The sequence below is a fragment of the Ornithodoros turicata genome, chromosome 5 (genome assembly GCF_037126465.1).
Source record: "Ornithodoros turicata isolate Travis chromosome 5, ASM3712646v1, whole genome shotgun sequence".
NCBI lineage: Eukaryota > Metazoa > Arthropoda > Arachnida > Ixodida > Argasidae > Ornithodoros > Ornithodoros turicata.
The window spans coordinates 42021680-42042395 of record NC_088205.1 but is presented as its reverse complement, the minus strand read 5'-3'; the positions used below and the strand labels follow the sequence as shown (position 1 = coordinate 42042395).

At 48.8% G+C, this 20716-nt stretch overlaps 2 protein-coding genes across 3 annotated transcripts in view; both read left to right on the top strand.

The window, feature by feature from the left end:
* The window catches only part of LOC135394402 (major facilitator superfamily domain-containing protein 6-like), a 171557-nt gene extending 167204 nt beyond the window's left edge, over positions 1-4353 (top strand). The window contains exons 4-5 of one of the 2 annotated variants that reach the window (XR_010422883.1): positions 1764-2887; positions 2946-4353. Coding sequence is in view for 1 of the 2 variants with exons in the window: in XM_064625130.1 (XP_064481200.1) it covers positions 1764-1897 (134 nt within the window). In the remaining variant the exon portion in view is untranslated. Of the gene's footprint in view, positions 1-1763 lie in introns of both variants that reach the window. The other variant, XM_064625130.1, reaches the window with a different exon arrangement.
* Positions 4354-12508: 8155 nt separating this feature from the next.
* LOC135395773 (uncharacterized) lies at positions 12509-14755 on the top strand. Its single transcript, XM_064626865.1, has 2 exons — positions 12509-13298; positions 13419-14755. The coding sequence occupies exons 1-2, from the start codon at positions 12509-12511 to the stop codon at positions 14753-14755; spliced, it is 2127 nt and encodes a 708-aa protein (XP_064482935.1).
* The last annotated feature ends 5961 nt before the right edge of the window (positions 14756-20716 follow it).

Genomic DNA, 20716 nt, shown 5'->3' with positions numbered 1-20716 from the left:
TTTGAGCGTTTATAAATGAATTACGCGGCGTTTAAACCAAACGCGGAATTAAAGTTCCTACGGGCCATGACAGATGGCGATAGCGGCGCCAAGTCCGCAAGTTTGTCCCAAATATCCGCCGATAAGGCGTCTACCTTAGGCGTCTACCTAGCTGTCCACTCAGACAGCTTCTCCTGCGCAGAGTATTGGAACGCAGCCTTAATATGCGAGACAGATACTACCCTGAGCTCACTTCACCAAAACGCGAAAACCACGAAGCTACACGACGGCAACAACCACGTGTGCTTGTCTTGCCAACGATCCACTCATTCCCAATCTCATGATATCTTGATGTGACGCCGCGGTGGGTGGTCTATATCAACACCTCCCAGATAGTAGAAGGCCTGCGCACTGCCCAACTCACGGAGGCCTGCGTGAGCTTTGCGAGCTGCTTCGAGCTGTTCGCTCTTTCATTGACGTCATAGCAGCATCCACAGCAAGCTCGCACACGGCGTAGTACATCGCGGGACAAGCAGCCCAACGGGCATTGGCCGTTTGACATGACCCAACAGTGAGGGAACACATAGCGGTTGCGATGAGACGAAGCCGAGAAGATTCGAAAGTTAGGGAATGCGAAGCCGAGGTCAACAGACGAAGGCGGGAGAACGAACAAGTACATGAGATGGCAACGGTATGTGAGAGCTGACGATCGGGGTACAGGCGCGTGACCTTATCGAAAGAGTGCTGCCTTGTTATCTAGGTGGCATTTACGTGGATCTGTTGTGCGTGGACGATACAACTATCGCTGCCACTTCTTCGCACATGGGTGCAAAAAGGCGATAATTTTTTATCTGTTACTGATCTTCTTTAAAAAGCTGTGACAGCAGCACTGATTTACGTTACGGTTACACGGCGGACGTCCTGTGGACGTAACTACTGGACGACTAATTACCTCAAATTCATTCATTAATTTTTTAATTAGGTGTTTTGAAAACGCGAGACAGCAGAATTGGAGGCGACCATTATTTACATCCACCCTCTTTCTCAAAGATTCCGAAATAAGCACGTTCTTTGAGATATAAGTCGCCAACCTTTGGTATACAAAGGCGAAGGTGAGGTGAAACCAGAACTACGCACTGTGAGTTTCTTTGAGTAACGTACCTATGACTGGATGAGCTCGTTCTGGTTTCAACCCATGCAGCTCTGGTTGTTGTACTTTGAGGGTATTGTGGCCGTTTCTCGTCTGTCCTAACATTCTCACGCTCTGTGGGGGCACGTAAACAGAACTAGACAGGGGTCGGCACTCGTTGAGGCAGACACGTGACACACTGCACGCGGCATACAAGTCAAGAAGGGCGCGTGATACGTGTATCTGTATCACTTGCCGTTCTTGACGAGTGCCACGCCCATCATTAGTTCGTTACACGTGTAAGGTAACCGGTTACAATCAGCTCCCACAAATATACCGATGATTTGAGAAATGCTCCTCACCCAAAGTTTAACAGGAGCTCTTGAAACACCTTTCGGTAGCGCTTGATTCAGGTTAAGGAGCATTAATATATTTGACAAATAACTGCTCGGCTTTGACTTATTTATTTCATGTGCTCTCGCAAAGGGGGACCGGACCCGCTCGAAGCAGAGACAGAAGCGTAGTGTGTGCAGAGTTTTGAGCCATAGAATTTCGCTACACCGAACGTGTTCTATGAACTGTACAAAAGTACATTATCTAATATTACGCGTGTCTTGCAAGTGCTTCTGATGTAAAAGGGAAAATCTTTTTTCAGACAAGACTACGACAACAAGGCAGGATACAACCGCAAACGGGGCACCACCAAAAGAGATTGTCACACAGAGTGACGATGTGGACGTCATTGAAGAAGACCCTGCACCACCGTCAGCTGAAGACAAAGTCTCATAAATCTAGGCACTACACCTACACCGCACAATTTCAACGTCGACTCACTTCAGTTGGCAACATACATGTGGCAATATGCAAGGGTTCCTCGAATGGTTCAAGGCTTCATTGGATACTCAACGCATGTGCGTTAGCACCCAGTGAATGTGCCGATGGCGCATGAAATGTATTTGGACACCTAGTGATTTTAACGGAAAAATAACGCGACCTGAAATGCAGGAATTACACAAGAACTATGAGCCATCCCAGTGAGTTTTCGAAATACAGTTCATCATTTGAAAGAAAGCCCACAACCGTAGTGACACGAACTCTGAATGAGTGAGTTAAGTCGAAGCATTTGTTCCCATTTCGAAAATAAGATACGATACGACACACGTTAGAGAAGTATCGAGTTGTCGTAATGATCATTTCCTTCATCCGTTCTGTGTATCTCTGGTCAACGTTTGATTGCACACCAGTAACATATACTCCTCCACGTGCAGACGTTTCACTAAGATAGCGTGTCGTGCAGTGATGCAGTGATATACTTCAGTGAACAAACAAAAACAAAAGTGAACAAAGGAACTGAACTGCAGGTGCTAGAGAACTACTGTGTCAGGCCTCTTGCTGGCTGGGTTAGATTTGACGAGACTCTTCTACAACTCTCAGCACAGTGTGAAGACAGCAGTTGACCGGATACATTATCAAGGGAAAAGAATGACAGCATTTTGGCTTCTCATTGTCCGAACCAGGAGGCGCACACGCACGCGAAGCGGTGCTTCACCAAGTCACGAGACAGTTTACGTGCTGGTTGGCCTTGTGAGTGCTATGCGGTGGAGCGTTTGGAGCGTACAGGCAGATCGCTCGGAAATAACGCGTCACCACCACCGTTTAGAGCGTAATTGCGCAGCTCGTGTTTAAAATCACCTTAGATGTCGAGCTCTACGCAGTGGCGGTCCCAAGGGGGGGGGGGGGCGGTAGCCCCCCCCCCCCCCCAAAGCATAGCCTGGTTCAGTTTTCGTATCTTCCCCAACCTTTTCTCGCACGAAGTCCTATCACTGGCCAGTGATAGGATTTCGTGCGAGAAAAGGGTGAGCCCGTGTCCAGGACCCCTCCCCCCCTCGCACCCAAATGGATAGCGACTGGCTGAAGGCTCGCAGACGTCGCCCCCCCCCCCCCAAAGTACTTCGCTGGGACCGCCCCTGGCTCTACGCTAGAAGACACATTGTCGGGGCAGTGTGACAGAGCATGTGTTTCAATGTATCTACATAAAGTTAAGTGTGGGGGTTGAACAAGAAATGACAGCAATATGAGTTAGTAAGCTGATAAAGCGCTATCCCTACGCTGATGATGATAACTGCGTTACAGCAACGTCATTGAACACTCTGGTAATCGTTAGTGATGCCCATGAAAACAGCTAAAATTAGCTTGTCGAAGAGGAATAACTGTTGAGAAAGCGCAGGGCATCGGCTGTGCTATCTGGGAGTCTTCCTTGGGGTTTCCTCAAGCGCTATGAAGCAAATGTCAGCACAGTTCCCCGCGAAGGTGGCCCATCACGCACGATCAACACGCCAATGCATCCGTGGGCACCAATCGACAAGCTAAAGCGCTGGCAGATCGATAAGTTGATGATGGACGCTGCTGACATCGGGGGAGGTATGCAGATTTTTTCCAGCTTGTGGACGCTGATAGTCGTCCGCGCGAAATGAACGAGACATTCGACTCCACGACAATCTCTAGACGATCCACGGAAACCGCCTCCAAACGGCAGATGCATCCCTCCTGCAGCCCCACAACAATAGAAATAACTATCACGCGCCTGATGGCTATCTCGTCCGGGGGCTGCCATATTGTTCCACGCCAAGCCCAACAGAAATTGTTCATCGGATGAGTATCGCCTGCGGTATTTAACCGTTCACAAATAATCAAGTAATTTCAATTTTCTAGCTCAATGCAATTTCACAAAGCATTGTTTTCTGAAACGCTAGTTAAACAGAGGGCGGAGACTAAAGAACCTGGTACATCAATATTTTTTGCGAACATGCCTGGGTAGATGATAACATGTCGAGACAGCGGGAAATTCTTTATATGAGTGATGATGTACGCACTGTCATCTTCGCTACAGACATCTCTCTTTCACTAAATGGTCACCCTGTCTAGATCGACATTTTATGCAGGGTATCGGTGGAAGTTCACGGTGTACAATATGGCGGCACTATACGAATTGCACATGTGGGATGTTAAACGTGGGGTTGGCTTGGGGGGTCGAGAGCACGTTAAAGAACTCATAGCTCCGCAAAACTAAAAATTTGTGTTAGTGGCGGCAGGCAGACCCACAACAACGTCGCATTAAACCAGCAAACCGCATGCTGTTGCGGATAGACGTGAAAGGCTGTACTAAAGGCTGTGACGTGGAGGTGCAGCATTTGTGCAAATGCAAAAAATTGTGTTTCTGCAAATAAAATATTACTACCAGTTGATATACGAATTATCTGTAAAAATCGCCAAGTCCAAAGGGGTATGTAATTTGCGAAATACTCCATTTCTTCTTTTCTTTTTTGCTTACATACTTTTCGCATAGATTATCCGTATTTGTGGAGCCTCAGGAGAAGTACAGCACTAAGCTGCGCCCACTTGTTTGCTTTTGGAAGTGGTGAGTATATACGGTGAGTATATATGGTGAGCACTGACGGCAACGACTGGCATACCAAAGCATTCAACGATGACCTTGAGAAAATTATCATGAATGCACTGAAGCTATTAGGAGGTTTCAGTCGGACCAGCTTTGATTTTCATATTTTTCTGACAGTGTGCAGGGTAGAAAACTGAAAATTTTACTTGTGGAGTGAATGTCCGGCACCCCCGTGTATCCGAATGGAGACTGGTGGGTGATGTTTTCCAACTGACTTCATCAGCACTGGGTTCCATGCACATCTAAGCAACACGTATCTTTGCCTGGCTCCCGAACCCCTAATGAAATACGGAATACTGATTTTTATTTAGTGTCAAAAGCCCAAGGGGCATAAGGCTACATACCCACCGGTGTCGCTGATGTTGAATAATCCTCTAGGAGTATCCAGTCCCACCCTAAGTGGGCATACGTAACCATATTTTTTACTGTCATCATCATTCACTAGCATACGTTCCTTTTGTGTCACTTTACACTATGAGAAGCTCGAGTACGCTTAAAAAACTCAGAGAGTTTCAGATTCGAACGCTTTCTTTTTCCGTTATAACGAAAGTTATCACACCGTTGTCCTTCCCTCCCTATAGCCTATTCGCCACATTTCACTCCACTCGGAGAAGTGTCACCTTCCAACATGAACGTCACCACTATGCCATTGCAAACTGTGGTGAAGGTCACTCAAATGTACATGCTGTCGTTCACTACAGTGCCCTTTACTTTCACGGCTGAAGTGAAGTTTCTATTTTTGTGAACCAATAGTGTTCCAAAAGCTGATTCAAGGTGCTACACCGTATAGAACAAGGTGACATAAAGCAAGCGAGCTGGTATAAGCTAATTGACTGAGGCATTACCCTGATGATATAAAGCAACAACAATGCAGGACTATTAGTTCATATCATCACGTGCCTGCGTCGTGCATATATTTGTAAAAACAAGCAAAGTACACAACGGAAATTGATGTTCTGAGGCTGGAACACGATGAAAGGACAAACACAGAAAGCCTCAAGTGCCTAAGGACAATGAATGAAGAAAGAAGGTAGTCACTGAAAAGGTTAGCCAGCTGCAGGACTCGAACCCACATCTTCTGGATTGCCGGTCCAGGGCTCTACCAATTTAGCTAAGCTATCACGTCGTGTTCACCAGATGCCGCTCGCGTCGCCCCGTCGTATGAATGTGTGTGTGAGTGAGAAAACATGTAAGAGTGAAAGTGGAATGAGTGAGTGGGTGTGGTTTGTCCCTTGATGACGTAACCTTTGAAGTCATTGGTGAGGCGTGTTAGCCTAGCTCAGTTCGTAGACCCCTGGACCGGCAATCCAGAAGATGTGGGTTCGAGTCCTGCAGCTGGCTAACTTTTTCAGTGACTTCCTTCTTTCTTCATTCTTTCTTCAAGCAAGGGACACGTACTGCATTATACCTATGATTCGGCCATAAAGAACATTCTCAAAGCCACTGCACATTGCTCCTGACTCCTCACATCTTTCACAATCACGTTCGCAAACCTTGATGAGAGGAGTAGGGATTCGGAGGAGCTTGTCGACAACATCCTCCAGCTCCACAAAAGCTTTTATTGGAACGATAACGCGCTTGCCCGCGTGCGTTCTGGATTTAATAAACCTCTACCCGAGAAACGTCATAAGGACATTGGTAGACAGACTGAAACCAAAACAAAATCGGAAGGGGAGGGCTGGGTTACATGGATGAGCACTTGTTCGCTGCCTCCTACTGAAAGAAAAGTAGCACCGAAGGTCGCGTCTCTGTCAGGGACAATCGTGATCACCTCAAGACCGTGGCTTCCGGGCGCGACCTTGTTCGCCCATAGCTTCGAGCATAGTTCAACTCTACCAAAGTGGTGGCGCTGTCGAACACTATGACGTCATTTGTTTACAAAAAGGGAGAGGTCTATTTGGTCTCCTTCTTCTTCTTCTTCTTCTTCTTCTACCAATGAGATGGTGGCCGTGAGCCACTAAGGGACAGGACAAAATGGGCGAAAGATGTTTGTCTATGTATATGTCTGTGCAGTAATGGTAGGGACTAAGGCCAGGTCAGATCCAAGTAACTTATGACATATATGACGTGTGATGACTAATACATGAACTGGATATGCACGTATGTAGGAATATGCGTATGACGACTATACACGGCCAAAAGGATGACTGTATGAGTGGTGTGTGTACGTGAAAGTGTATGAGAGTAGGAAGGAAGTGCCTAGAAGCGGTTGGAGAGCACGATGTAGGATACAAGACCCGCTACCACAGCCATATGCCAGAGCGCAGTGTGTGATGCTCCGAGAGACAGCACTGACGCCAATGAGTGTGGGGCTCCTAACAAGCGCAAGGGGGTCCAGATATACCTGCGGCGTAATTGGCCAAACTGAGAACAGGTTAGCAAAAAGTGTTCAGTTGTTTCATCCTGGCCACAGTGGGAACAAGCAGAGGACAAAGACCGTCCAGCACGGTGGAGGTAAAAATTTAGCGGCGGCGCCAGGCATCGAGCTCTCGTCACCAAGACTTCTGTCTGCCTGGAGCTGCAGAGGTTAGGGTTCCACGAAAAGACGCGGGGGGAGGCAGCTCGAGACAGACTTGTGAGCCGTCTGTACCTGGCAACAGAAGTGCGAACAAGTACTGGGAGGAGAGGAAGAATCTCTCCGGAGAGGGACATTTTAGCGAGGGTGTCAGCGGTTTCGTTAAGGGTGAGTCCGCAGTGGCCAGGAATCCACGTGTTTATGACGTTGCGAAGATGAGGTGGGGCAAGACATACCAAAATGGATACCAATGACTCTGAGGACGGCAGGAAACCTGAAGGCGACGCCAAGGCTGAAATGACGGATAGGGAGTCCGACAGCAAGATAACTTGTTCGAAGGCAGGAGGAACCCTCCTAAGGGCAAGGGCCATAACTAAGAACTCGCTTGTGGGAAGAACAATCCAGCTGCAGCGCGCTCCGCAGAAACCGACCTGTCCGTTGCAACGATCAAGTACTGCGCGTAGCGATTTAGGTGGTCCGTTAGTGTCCTCTGTAGAATGATCAGTGGAAGACGCTTGGCATCCGCATGAAATATCTCGGAGACCTGAATATAGGGGGCATCCCGGTGAGGACCAAGTACACATACATCCACCAAAGAGATCCTCAGTGGCGCGAGGAGCTGTTCGGCGAAAAGCAGCGGCGTTCTGTTGCGGTGTTAAACCTCTTTGGCGTTGTCTTCTTTTCTGGTAATTTTATTTATAAATTTGTTTCATAAGCGCTAAAAACGCGTAAGTCACGGCTGGAAATGCTAAGTCATGCTGTATTCGCCGAATCACTGGGCCGGGCCGGGCTCTACTCACTGGGCCACCGGGCCGCGCTGGGCCGCATCAAAACCGGAAGGCCCGGGACGAGTCGGGTTATTTTTCGATGCGCTCCGGCTGGTTCGGGAGCGGAAAAGTCGGCCCGTGCAGAGCTCTAGAACAGGCAGTATGGCGAATCCGAAAGAGGTGATTTGACTACAGTCGGTGCTGCAGATTTGGAAAATTTCTTCTCTGCAATCTAACCCTGGCCAGTTTTAGCAATAAAAAGTCGCCGAGCAGCAAATGGTTCTTAAGGACGTTTGCTTGAAGTATCCGAAAGAAGACGTAAAGGAGCTGACGCTGCTCCGAATATGGAATTTTGGTTCTCTGCAATCTCAGCCTGTCTACAGGTTTTCCCGCTCATTTTAATCCATTGGTCACTCAATTTAATCTAAGCGCTACCCAATTTAATCCAAGCAACACGTGTAAATGTATTCAGTCATGCCATGACTGAGACTTTCATGATTTCGCCAATGTATCATGACTGGTTCAGCAACCCCTGGATTTTGCGTGTCATGCGGTGTTTTATGACTGCTTTATGTCATTATGACACCTCATGATGATTTGCATGATATGCGCCATGAATCAATTTTATGGGAATATTGCTGCTTCAAACAGTGTCATACCGTGTTTTATGACCACAGACAGTCATTATGACATTCTATGACTATTTTCATGATATGCGCCACGAATCAATTTTATGGGACTACCGCTGCAGCAAACAGTGTCATGCAGTGTCTCATGACTACCGATGGTCATTAACACATTCCATGACTATTTTCATTTGTGCATTGAACCAATTTGGGACTACTGCTGATTCAAACAGTGTCATAGAGCGTTATACCGACGATCATTATGACATTCCATGACTATATTTTCATGTTTTGTGCCATGAATCCATTTTATGGGACTACCGCTGCTTCAGACAGGCAGTGGTTTGTGACTACCGACGGTCAATATGACATTTCATGACTATTTTCATAATATGCGCCATGAATCGATTTTATGGGTCTACCGCTGCTTCAAACAGTGTCATCCAGTGCTTTAGACCACCGACGGTCATTATGAGATTCCATGACTATTTTCATGACGTGTGCCATGAATCGATCTTACGGGACTACTGCTGCTCCAAACAGTGTCATACAGTGTTTTATGAGTACCAACAACTATTACATTTCATGACTATTTTCATGGTATGTGCCATGAATCAATTTTATGGGACTACCGCTGCTTCAAACAGTGTCATACAGTGTTTTATGACCTGCCGACGGTCATTATGAGATTCCATGACTATTTTCATGATATGTTCTATGAATCATTTTCATGGGACTTCGGGTGTTTCAAACAGTGTAGTGTAGTGTTTTATGACTACCGATGGTCATTATGACATTCCGTGACTATTTTCATGATTTGTGACATGAATTAATTTTCTGGGACTACCGCTGCTTCAAACAGTGTCATGCGGTGTTTTACGACCACCTACGGTCATCATGACATTCCGTGACTATTTTTATGACATGTGCCATGAATCGATTTTACGGGATTACTGCTGCTTCAAACAGTATCATACAACGTTTTACAACTACCGATGGTCATTATGACATGCCATCACTATTTTCATGATATGTGCCATGAATCGATTTTATGGGACTACTGCTGCTTCAAACAGCATCATACTACGTTTTATAACTACCGATAGTCATTATGACGTGCCATTACTATTTTCATGATATGTGCCATGAATCGATTTTATGGGACTACCGCTGCTTCAAACAGTGTCATGCAGTGTTTTGTGACCACCAACGGTCATTATGACATTCCATGACTATTTTCATGATATGTGCCATGAATCAGCTTCAAGGAAGTACCGCTGCTCAAACAGTGTCACACAGTCTTTTATGACTACCGCCGGTCATTCTGACATTCCATGACTATTTTTATGATACGTGCCATGAGTCTATTTTATGAAACTACTGCTACTTCAAACATTGTCATGCAATGTTTTATATCCACCGATGGTCATTATGACCTTTCATGAGTATTCTCATGATATGTGACATGAACCGATTTTATGGGGCTACTGCTGCTTGAAACAATGTCCTACAATGCATTACGACTACCGCGGTCATTATGACATTCCACGACTGTTTTTATATTACGTGCCATGAACCGATTTTAGCGACTAATCCACAGACCGACCGCTGTGGCGTCGCTCATGATCTCAGCTGTTACGCGATGTAAACCCCCAGTTATTATTATTAATATGATCATTATTAATGCTGCTAGAAAGGGTGCCATATAATGCCTCATAACTACCGAGGGCCGTTACGATATTCTATGACTATTTTCATGATATGTGCTATGAATCGATGTTACCCGACTAAGGTTGCTTCAAACAGTATCATATGGTATTTTATGACATTATGGCATTCCATCTGCTATTGCTAGTGCAATTTTCTACAAAGTATTCGGGGCTACTGCTTGTCATTGTGACATTTCATGACTATTTTGCATATACGAGTCAAACATAAACTTTCGGCTACTGCAGCTGGTTCAAACGGTGCCAGGTGATGATTCATGACTACTGCTTCTAGGTATGACATTTAATTTAAATTTTGCATATACGGGTCTTAAGTTGAATTTGCGGGATCACAGCTGGGGCTCAAACAATATCTCGCGATGAGTTATATGGATGACTTCCCATTTCAACGTCTCTTTATCCATCACACTAAATTCCAGTACGCTTATGTTTCCATAGAGCAACGATCATAGATCATATAGGTTTAGTTATGTCATTGATGTACATACTCAAGTTCATGAAACGTTCATTTTGTAGGCGCAGCCAAGTCATTGTCAACTTTATAACATGGGATACCAGCAGCTGAATCTACAGGAAGTATGACAATACCGCTAAGTTTTCTTGAAGCGGTGTTCTATGAACGAAGAGAACAAAAGCGGAATCCTTGCACTTTTTCTTAATTCCTACATGTCAGCGCCTTGGAGAGCTTGCTCAATATAGCTGAAGTGATTTCTGTTATGCGATGCACAATCCATGCGGTGTTTGCACTGCATGGCGTGCTGCACCGCATCGAGCAAAATAGCGCGGCGGTGCTCAGCAAAACACGAATTCCAAGCTTAAATTCGGAAGATTTCCTCAATCTGATTGAAAAAGGTGCTATAGGGTGGCAGAAATTTCACGCAATGTCCATCACAGTGTGTTGCTTGTGCAGGAAGGGGCATTATTCATTGCCAATACTGCCACGACCAGCTCCCGTGGCGTAGTGGTGCCTTCTACGCCGGGACTAGGAAGTGACATGGGTTCGAATCCTGTCACCGGCTGTGCTGTCTGAGGTTTTCCCTTGCTTTTTCGAAGACTTTCCAGACGAATGTCGTCACAGTCCCCCTGAAGTCGGTCCAGGACGCACACTAACCGCCCCTGTCCCCCACTTCTTCCTGCTGTCCTCTCTCCATCTGTCCACGTCTGTACGCCGCTCATAGCCACAGTTGCTTCGCGGCGCTAACACGAAATTTAAAAAAATACGGCCACGAGACCATATACTAGGTATTGCAACAGTGAGTCCTCCATTTTAGCGCATTTGTGAAGAAAACGCTGCGTCAGTTCTATTGCCGTGTCTCTTTCACGGAGTGTCGTCTGCTGCTCTTTTGTCGGCTTTGGGCGGAGCTTCAAAACACCATCGAACAACTTAGCAGACGACACGGCGTCGCACGCCGTGTCGTCTGCTAGGCTGTCGTCTGCTAAGTTGTTCGGTGGTGTTTTGACGCTCAGCTAAAATGGAACTTGTGGAGAGCTCGCGCGGCGCGAGAAGAGAAAATCAAGTGGAATGCGAGCGGCGGGGACCAGGGCGTCCACGAAAAGAACCCGGCGAACCTCTGTGGCGGTACGCAAGATTATCGCAACAAGATAGAGATCGCTTGCTGGATTGTCACAGGCGCGGTGGCGATCTCGTTTCGCTGTCTGCCACCTTGGGGATCAACATTAAAACTGCACGTTCTATAGTGCGTACCGACAGAGAAGAGGACAGACTCGCAGTGCTACAGGTCTACACTCAGGTCCCACGTGGCTGACCATGCTCCGGACAATATGGGGGACTTCTCCCGAGAAGTCGTGTCTGCCGTGGACGCCGCAACGACAGTCCTCACCTTACCCTCTAAGTTCACGGCCGTCGACGCGGAATATGAACGACTCCGTGGCGTACGGCGCCGCGCTGAGCGTCGTGCCCGCCGCACCCGTCTTCCAACCCACATCCGTGAAGCCCGAAACATACAAACTGCAATACAAAGGCGTTTACGCACACTAGCGCGGAATCATTGGAGAAACTTTGCATCATCTTTGTCCCCCCGCACCCCGCTCTCCCGGATATGGACCGTCCTGCACGGCCTCGCAACACCAGTCACCCAGCGACACCCGTTTCGGTCGCTTGCAGTATCCTCTGGACAGTCCGAAGTCCAGGTCGCAGAGGAGTTCTGTTCGCGCTTGACGTCAGCGCCTGCCAACGCCCTTACGTCACCTTGTGATATTCCTATAGCCTTGGAGCCGTCGAAGGGAGCCATGCTTAGACGCTCCCTTCTCCCTGTTTGAGTTCGAGTCCGCCATCGCACAATCACCCATGCACAGCTCTCCAGGGGCAGACCAGGTCACGTACAAGGCACTCCGCAATCTCCCTCGGAGCGGGCTCGAAGCCCTCCTCAAACTCTTTAACGAATCATGGCGTTCAGGATGCGTCCCGCAGCAGTGGAAAACGGCGATGGTGGTTCCCATCCTCAAACCAGGGAAATCCCCTCATAACATCGACTCCTTCAGGTCAATAGCCCTGACAAGCTGCGTCGGAAAGGTTATGGAGCGCATGGTATCTTCCCGCCTCAACTGGTACCTCGAGTCCACGATGTTCTTCCCTGAAGCCATGGCAGGTTTTCGGCAAGGCAGGTCGTCAATTGACAATGTCGTCGACATTGTCTCCAGCACACAGCAAGCACGCTCTGAAGGGAAGCTCACTGTGGCGGTCTCCCTGGGCGTGATGAAGGCCTACGACAGCGTCCTCCACAGCACCATCGTCGCGACGCTTCAAGAAGCGGGAGTGGGCAACCGCCCGCTCTCGTGGATACAAGATTTCCTCAGCAACCGGTCCCTGTTTATTCGTACTGCCGACGGCGACACCGCTACCTTTGTTGTGCAGCGCGGCGTTCCGCAGGGCTGTGTGCTCAGTCCCCTCTTCTTTAATGTCATCATGGCCTTCCTCCCTTCGCAAATAAGTACTGACGTCAACATTACGATCTACGCGGACGACATTTGCATTTGGACGTCATCCACCCGCCGGGACACTATCCAACGCCGCCTACAAGGTGCTGTCAACACCGTCGAGTCCTACCTCTCCGACTGTGGTCTCTCCGTGTCCCCATGCAAAACGTCGGCCTTGGCCTTCTCTCGCCGTTCCTTCCAGAATTACCCCCTTTGAGTTGCGGGAGCGCAGCTCAGCTTTGTCCGACAGTGCACATACCTAGGCATAACCATTGACGCAGGGCTATCGTGGTCGCAACATGTCAGGGCCCTGTCTTCCAAAGCCAACATCCTCGCAAATGTGCTGCGCCGCATCTCCGGCGCCTCCTGGGGCCCGTCGTACGCCGACCTCCGCCATGTGCACAACTCGCTCACGCTGGGCGCTCTCCGCTACAGCCTCCCGGTCCTGCACGGTGTTGGCCGTACAGGACAGCGGGAACTCTTAAATATCCAGGCCCGTAGCCTCCGTATCTGTCTCGGCGTCCCAAGGACGTCCGAAACCTTCTCGGTCCTTGCAGAGGCGGGAGAATCCCCGGCCCCCATCCTCCGCGACAAGGAGACCCTCCGAACCTACGCGCGCTTCATCACACGGCACCCCCTGAATCATCTGCGAACGATACCGCAGAAGTACCCGGACTCTGCCTTCGGCGACGCCATTCGCAGACTCAACGGGCGCCTTCCGCCTGCACCGGCGGGGTCGTTCGCACCCCATATGTGGACCTTCGACCGACCCACAACGATAAAACGCATCCCCGGCCTCCCTCGCATGCATGACACACCCACGGGGGTCGCGCGGCAGCTCGCGTTGGAGGAAATTTACTCGCTTCATGACCAGCGAGTACCCATATACACCGATGGCTCGGTGATACCAGGCGGGTCGGCAGCAGCCTTCTACGTGCCTCACGCCCACTGCAGCCGTGGGTTCAAACTCCCGTACGAGACTTCATCCACCGAAACCGAAATGATCGTCATTCATGAAGCCCTGAAGTTCATCTCGGCATCCGTTCCCGCACCATGGACCGTCTTTACAGACAGCAAGGCGGCGCTAGAAGTGCTGCCATCATTCTCGACCCCCCTTGTTCAGGACATTGGCGCGCTCATCGTTCAGTGCCTCAGCCGTCTCGCCCGCGCGGGCCACAGCGTTTGGCTTCAGTGGGTCCCCGGTCACACAGGCCTCCCCGGCAACACATCCGCCGACGCCGCTGCGAAGCAGGCCCGCGCCTCTGCACCATTGTTATCGGTCCCGCTATCACACTCGTCATGCCGACTCCACATATGCCGCATGTGCGCCCAGCACACTCGCCTCTTCACTGAGGGCGCCGTCCCAGCCCGCACTTTCCTTCATTCCATCGATCCCAAGATGGAGCTCACCATCCCACTGAGCCTCTCTCGAAGAGAGAGCTCACTCCTTCACCGCCTACGACTCAACGTCGCTAAGACCCCATCGCGCCAGTTCCTCATGGGCAACATAGGTTCCCCACTATGCACAAAATGTGGTGTGGTTGCGGACACTACCCACCTCCTCCTGCACTGCCGCCTTTACTCCTCAGCCAGAGCCGCACTTGAGCAACAGCTCTGACACCTTGGCCTGCACCTCACGCTGCGGACCTTACTCGGCCCCGTGCAGCGCGCCCGACAGTGCGTAGTCACCAGACTGCTCCTCCGTTACCTCGCTGCAACCGACCTACTGGTCGCCCTGTGAACCGGACTGTGCCCGCCTGGGTACTCTCTCTCTGTTTTTTTTTTTTTTTTGAATAGCAAGCCGACACCCTGTCTGGCTGACCTTTCCCTCGTTCCTCTTCTTTGTTATCATTAAACATATCCCCCCCCCCCGACAGAGACTTGCCTAAGCGAAGAGGAGGGTCATCGAAAAGATTTGGCACGGACGTCGTCCAAATATTGACCTCGCTGGTTGACGCTCATCCGGACTATACGTTAACTCAACTGAAGCGCGTGCTCACCGAGCGTGTGCCAAATATACAAATTAGCTTGTCGTCGATTGACCGCTTGCTGGATGGGCACTGCTACAGCTTGAAACAGCTGACGTTACAGCCTGCCGACCGCAACAGGGAAGACGTCAAGTCAGTGCGAAGGAATTATGCATTGTGGCTGCAGTCTGAAGGACCACAAACATTGCGGTATTAGATAGACGAAACCAATTTCAATATCTGGTGCAGCCGTAGATATGGGAGAGCAAAAAAGGGCACTGCAGCCGTTAGGAAGACTACAAGCAGCAAAGGCCCCAACATCAACGTAGTGGCGTGCATGTCGGGAAACGGCCTCCAGCTCTGGAGTACATTGGACAGGGTGACACACCTCACCTTTAATGAATTTCTGGAGGAGGTGTCGCGCTCCATTGCGGTCTCAGAGCTGGACGAAGAGGCCGTATTGATAATGGATGACGCCCCTGCACACAAGCGAGCACATCAAGCAACGCTCTGTGAGGGACACACTATTAAATTTCTGCCGCCGTATAGCCCTTTTTTCAATCCTATCGAGGAGATGTTCTCCAAATTTAAGCTTGAAGTTCGTGCTTTCCTGAGGGAAAAGGGAGACGAAATATTAGGACACCCAAATGGCGTAACGATCCGGGAGCACCGCCGTGCTATTTTGCTTGACGCAGCGCAGCACGCCATGGAGAGAATCCACAGCGTGGATTGCTCGTCATATGATAGAAATCACTTCCGCTATATTGAGTAAGCTTTCCAAGGCGCTGACATGTAGGAATTGGGCAAAAGTGTAACGCCGGCCGCGCTTGTTGTTCTCATTTCCCATCAATGTGTCGCGACATTGTTATATTTTCTGCAGTTTCCGCTGTATCTGATGTAATAAAGTTGACAAGGACGTGGTTCCACTCCGACTCACTTTCTTATCAAGTTCATTATTCAAGTGTTGCTTGGATTAAATTGGGTAGCGCTTGGATTAAATTGGTTGGTGTCTGGATTAATTTGGTTCACCACTGGATTAAATTGGGTAGCGCTTGGGTTAAATTGAGTGACCGATGGATTAAAATGAGTGGGAAAACCTGTAGTTGGGCGATATTCGCCACAGCGTCCCAATTTCGAGGGGTGTTCAAGTCAAACCAGAAAGTCCCCTGAGTGCACAAATGGCTCGCGCTACTTCTTTTTCGTCATTTTCACACGCGACAGGACTCCGCGTTCACCACGTGGTGGTCCAAAGTTTGTGCAAAACAGAAGACACGTGCTGGACAAGATGGCCGACAACAAGGTGAGCGCTGCACATCGAACAGCGAATTGTCATGGTTTCTCGTGAATGAAGGCGTAAAGTCATCTGAAATTCACAGAAGACTTCAGGTTCAGTATGGCCACGATACACTTAGCCGCAGCAAAGGGTTTGAGTGGTGCAAACGGTTCCGAGACGGCCGTACATCAGTGCAGGACGATCCCGGCCGGGGCGGCTCAGAGCCCAGTGTCAGAGTTCCTGAGAACATCCAACTTGTGGAGCGCCTGATCCTCAAGGACCGACGGATAACATGTCTCGAACTGGCTCGAAAGACGGACCTTTCTGTGGGAACGTTGAACACTATCATTCATGAACACCTCCAGTTTCGGAAAGTTAGTGCCCGTTGGGTCCCGAGGCAGCACTCCGTGTTTGACCAGCAGAGAAGACTGGAAATCTCCCAAGAGCTAAGGTACCGTTTCGACACTGAAGGACAGCCATTCATTCATCGGATCATCACGTGCAATGAAACGTGAGTGGACCATTTTACTCCTGAGTCTAAACGTGCATCAAAACAGTGGAAGCATCCGGGCTCGCCAGCTCCCAAGAAGTTCCGAAGCACCCCGTCTGCGGGTAAGGTCATGGCCACGGTTTTCTGGGACCAGGCTGGCATTGTTCATGTTGATTTTCTGCCCAGTCGTACCACCATCAATAGTGCATATTACTGCCAGGTTCTCAGGGATGTGCATAAGGCGCTGAAGCAAAAGCGGCCGGGCCTCATAACCAAAAGAGTTCGACACTCCTACAGGACAATCCGCGCATCTCACGACACGCACCTTACAGGAACTCGGCTGGGAGTTGCTGCCACATCCCTCTTACAGTCTGGACCTCGCCCCCAGCGATTTCCATCTCTTCGGCCTGCTGAAGGCGTTCCTTGGGGGCCGTCACTTCAGCTGCGACGACGAGGTCAAGAATGCGGTCCGATCGTGGCTGCTACGCGCCGGTAACGATTTCTACGCTGCTGGCATCCAAGCCCTCGTGAAACGCTGGGACAAGTGCATTAGTGCAGCTGGAGATTACGTTGAAAAATAAAACTAATTTCTCGCCTGTAAGTTCACTTCAGGCGAGTTCAGTTACTTTTGCGAAAAATGAAAAGTCCAGGTTTGACTTGAACACCCCTCGTAAAAAGGAATGTCATTGTCATGCGGGGAAAGGCGGCAGCGAGTGAGTGCCGACTAGGGTTCTGCAATGGACCAGATCGTGCAGGCGTGTAGCAGTGACTAGAAGTGTAGCAGTGACTAGAAGTGACTAGCAGTGTAGACTAGAAGGAAAGGTCGGCAGGGACCACTTTGTTGTGTTTGCGGCGCAGCCATCTGAAAAGTGTACAAAAGTAGTATATAGTCAGCTCAACTAGCCCACAACTCACACAGTGGCCTGGACGCCATTAATGAGCAATTAGAGCAATTTGGGACCCCCCACAGTAATTAGGATAATTCAGGGAGTCATTACGCTAATTGGGGAGCATCTAGGACGTGTCTTGACCACTGTGTGAGTTGTGGGCTAGTTGAGCTGATAAAAAATAAAAAAATAGCTAGAAAATAAAATAAAAATACAGATAGAGTGGAGAGAAGGAGTTTAGTTGAAGACAGATGTCGCCATCTTGGAGAAAGCGATCCCAAACGGCCACTGACCATCGCTGGGCAACGGAGCACAGAGGCAGGCTGCAAAGCATCAGAGCTGTGGCACCAGTTCCGGACATCCTGTGACGTCAGCTGTGACATCATCACAACATTTCTGGGCAGGTTAAGACAGCTCTGGACAAGCGAGGAGAAAAACACTCGTAATACAGAGGCTGGGAAAGCAAGAGTAAATATGCTAACCATCAATACCTAAGAACAAAAAGAATTAGTTACACAACAAATGAGCCCACCACAACAGGAGCGGAGAACGATGCGACTGCTCCATCCGATAGCCAGGCAAAGAACTGACTCGTAATGATTTTTTCTCCTGTATAATTATAAAGCCCCGCAGCTGCACCCCCTAGCGGTTACTTTCTCAACTAATCTCACGACAAAATTGTTAAGAATCACGCCAGCGCCACTCCCGTTCCCAAGGCAGAAGAAGATAGAAAATGGCGGGGATACCCGGACAACAGCAACCAGCACCCGACGTGCACGGGCATGAAAATCGCAAACAAAGCGGGGACAAAGTTGGCGAAAGAATTAGTTACACAACAAATCAACCCACCACAACAGGAGCGCAGACCGATGCGACTGCTCTCCGCGACAGCCAGCCAGAAACTGAGCGAGCGCGGGGACTGCGGAGCAACCGAGCGCACGTCTGCTCTCCGCGACAGCCAGCAAGCAACTGACTGGGACGCCGCTCTGCGGCCGCTACGCATGCGCACGCGCTCTTAGCACCCTCTACGGCGACCACCTGCGAGAGCCTAAGAGAGAACAGCATTCCTGCGCCCCCTGCAGGCCGTTCTCATTGGTCGTGACGTTATCCTATTGTCTCAGGGCTACCGTGTTTTTCTCCACTAATGCTCCTTTGGACAAGGTCTACCTGAAACAATAGTGCTGCGGTATGACGTCATCATGCAACTGCGTGGCTCAAGGACGCGTGCGCTCTAGACAGGGGACCTAATATTTATTGAATCACTATCCCAAGATTATTTCATTTATTCATCTATAACGATTGCATAGGAAGCTATTGCAGAAGAGCACCATGTATGAAAACTGATCGTAGGAATTCCAAAGTTTTATTAAATGAGACTTGCAAAAGAACAAAATATCCTAACACGTAACTCCATCAACGGCTAATAAGAGGACTAGGCACTCAACAAATCAACACAGAGTACGGGTAACAAGGAGTGCAGAACGATGCGTCTACTCCATCTGACAGCCAGGCACGGAACTGAGTCGTAATGCTTTTTCTCCTCTATAAAGTCATGCATCTGTCCCTCTTGCGGTTGATTTCTGAACTAATTTAATCACAAAATTATTAAGAATAGCACTATTCCCATTCAGGGCAGCACTATCAACATCTTCAAGACAAGAATGTTCCTTGTCAAAAAAGAAAAAAATACAATGCGTCAACAAAGGAAAGCATGCACGTCGGGGCATGTCAGGACACGTCAGGACAAATCGCACGACTGTTAGGCAACAGAGGAAAACAAACACTTGAACAGAGTGAAAAGACACCCACTATCATCGGACACGTACACTACATTGCCTCATTGTAAATCCGCTCGTCACAAAATCCACCTGCATCATCGAACACCATTCACCAGTGACGAACCACACATCCCCACCCCATCAGAGGCAGACAGAACCCCACCTAAGCTACGCTCTTCCACTGACGACCAACACAATTGGTAGGAGCAGAATTAATGTGTCCACACCCGCCAGTGTCCAAGAGAGAAGTGAATCCTTGCGCCCTCTGCAGGCCATTCTCATTGGTCGTGACGTCATCATATTGTCTCAGGGCTGCACCGTTTTTTTACACTAATGCTCCTCTAGACAAGGTCAACCTGAAACAATAGTATCGCGGTATGACGTCATCATGCAGGTGCGTGGCTCATGGACGCTTACGCTCTAGACAGGGAACCTGTTACTTATTGAATCACTATCCCAAGATTATTTCCTTTATTCTACTATAGTGATTGCATAGGGAACTATTGCAGAAGAGCACCATACATGAGAGGAGATTGTAGGAATTAAGCATTTCATTCCCAAAGTCTTACTAAATTAGACTTGCAAAAGAACAAATATCCTAACACCTTCAATGCCTACATACAACGAGCTAATCGAGACATGTCCATCCCTTCCGAGAGCCAGGCAGCTAACTGAATAACGTCGCTTTGTTCCTCGACTGAATAAAGTCACACACCTGTCCCCCTCGCGGTTACTCTCTGAACTAAATGAATCGCAAAATTATTAAGAATAGCACTACTCCCATTCAAGGCAGCACTATCGTCAAGAATGTTCCTTGTCAAAAAGAAAAAAAAAACTACATGTAGAAGGAAAGCATGTCAGAACAGGCCCAGGCATGTCAGCGCATGTTTGTCAGACAACAAGGGGGAAAAGACGAAAAGAAACACTTGAACAAAGAAGAAAACCAGCATCAAACTATTTCTAAGCACACGCACTCCTCTTATTCAAAAAACAGTGTTCATCATAAATCTGTCCAGGACAATACATACCATTTTTCTATTGCTACACTTTTTTCCAGTAACAGTCAATGCGTTGCTACAGACTGCGTGACGTCATCACATCCTGTCTGAAGACGACAGTCTCCTATTGAATCGCAAGATTATTTCTTTTGTCCTACTCTTAATGATATTCATTCTCACATTAAA

Excerpts from the sequence above, each read along its gene's own strand:
- LOC135395773 (XM_064626865.1), top strand. The coding sequence starts at position 12,509 with ATGCACAGCTCTCCAGGGGCAGACCAGGTCACGTACAAGGCACTCCGC. Across the intron at positions 13,299-13,418 it reads TGGTCTCTCCGTGTCCCCAT|GGCTATCGTGGTCGCAACAT; the intron begins GCAAAACGTCGG and ends CCATTGACGCAG.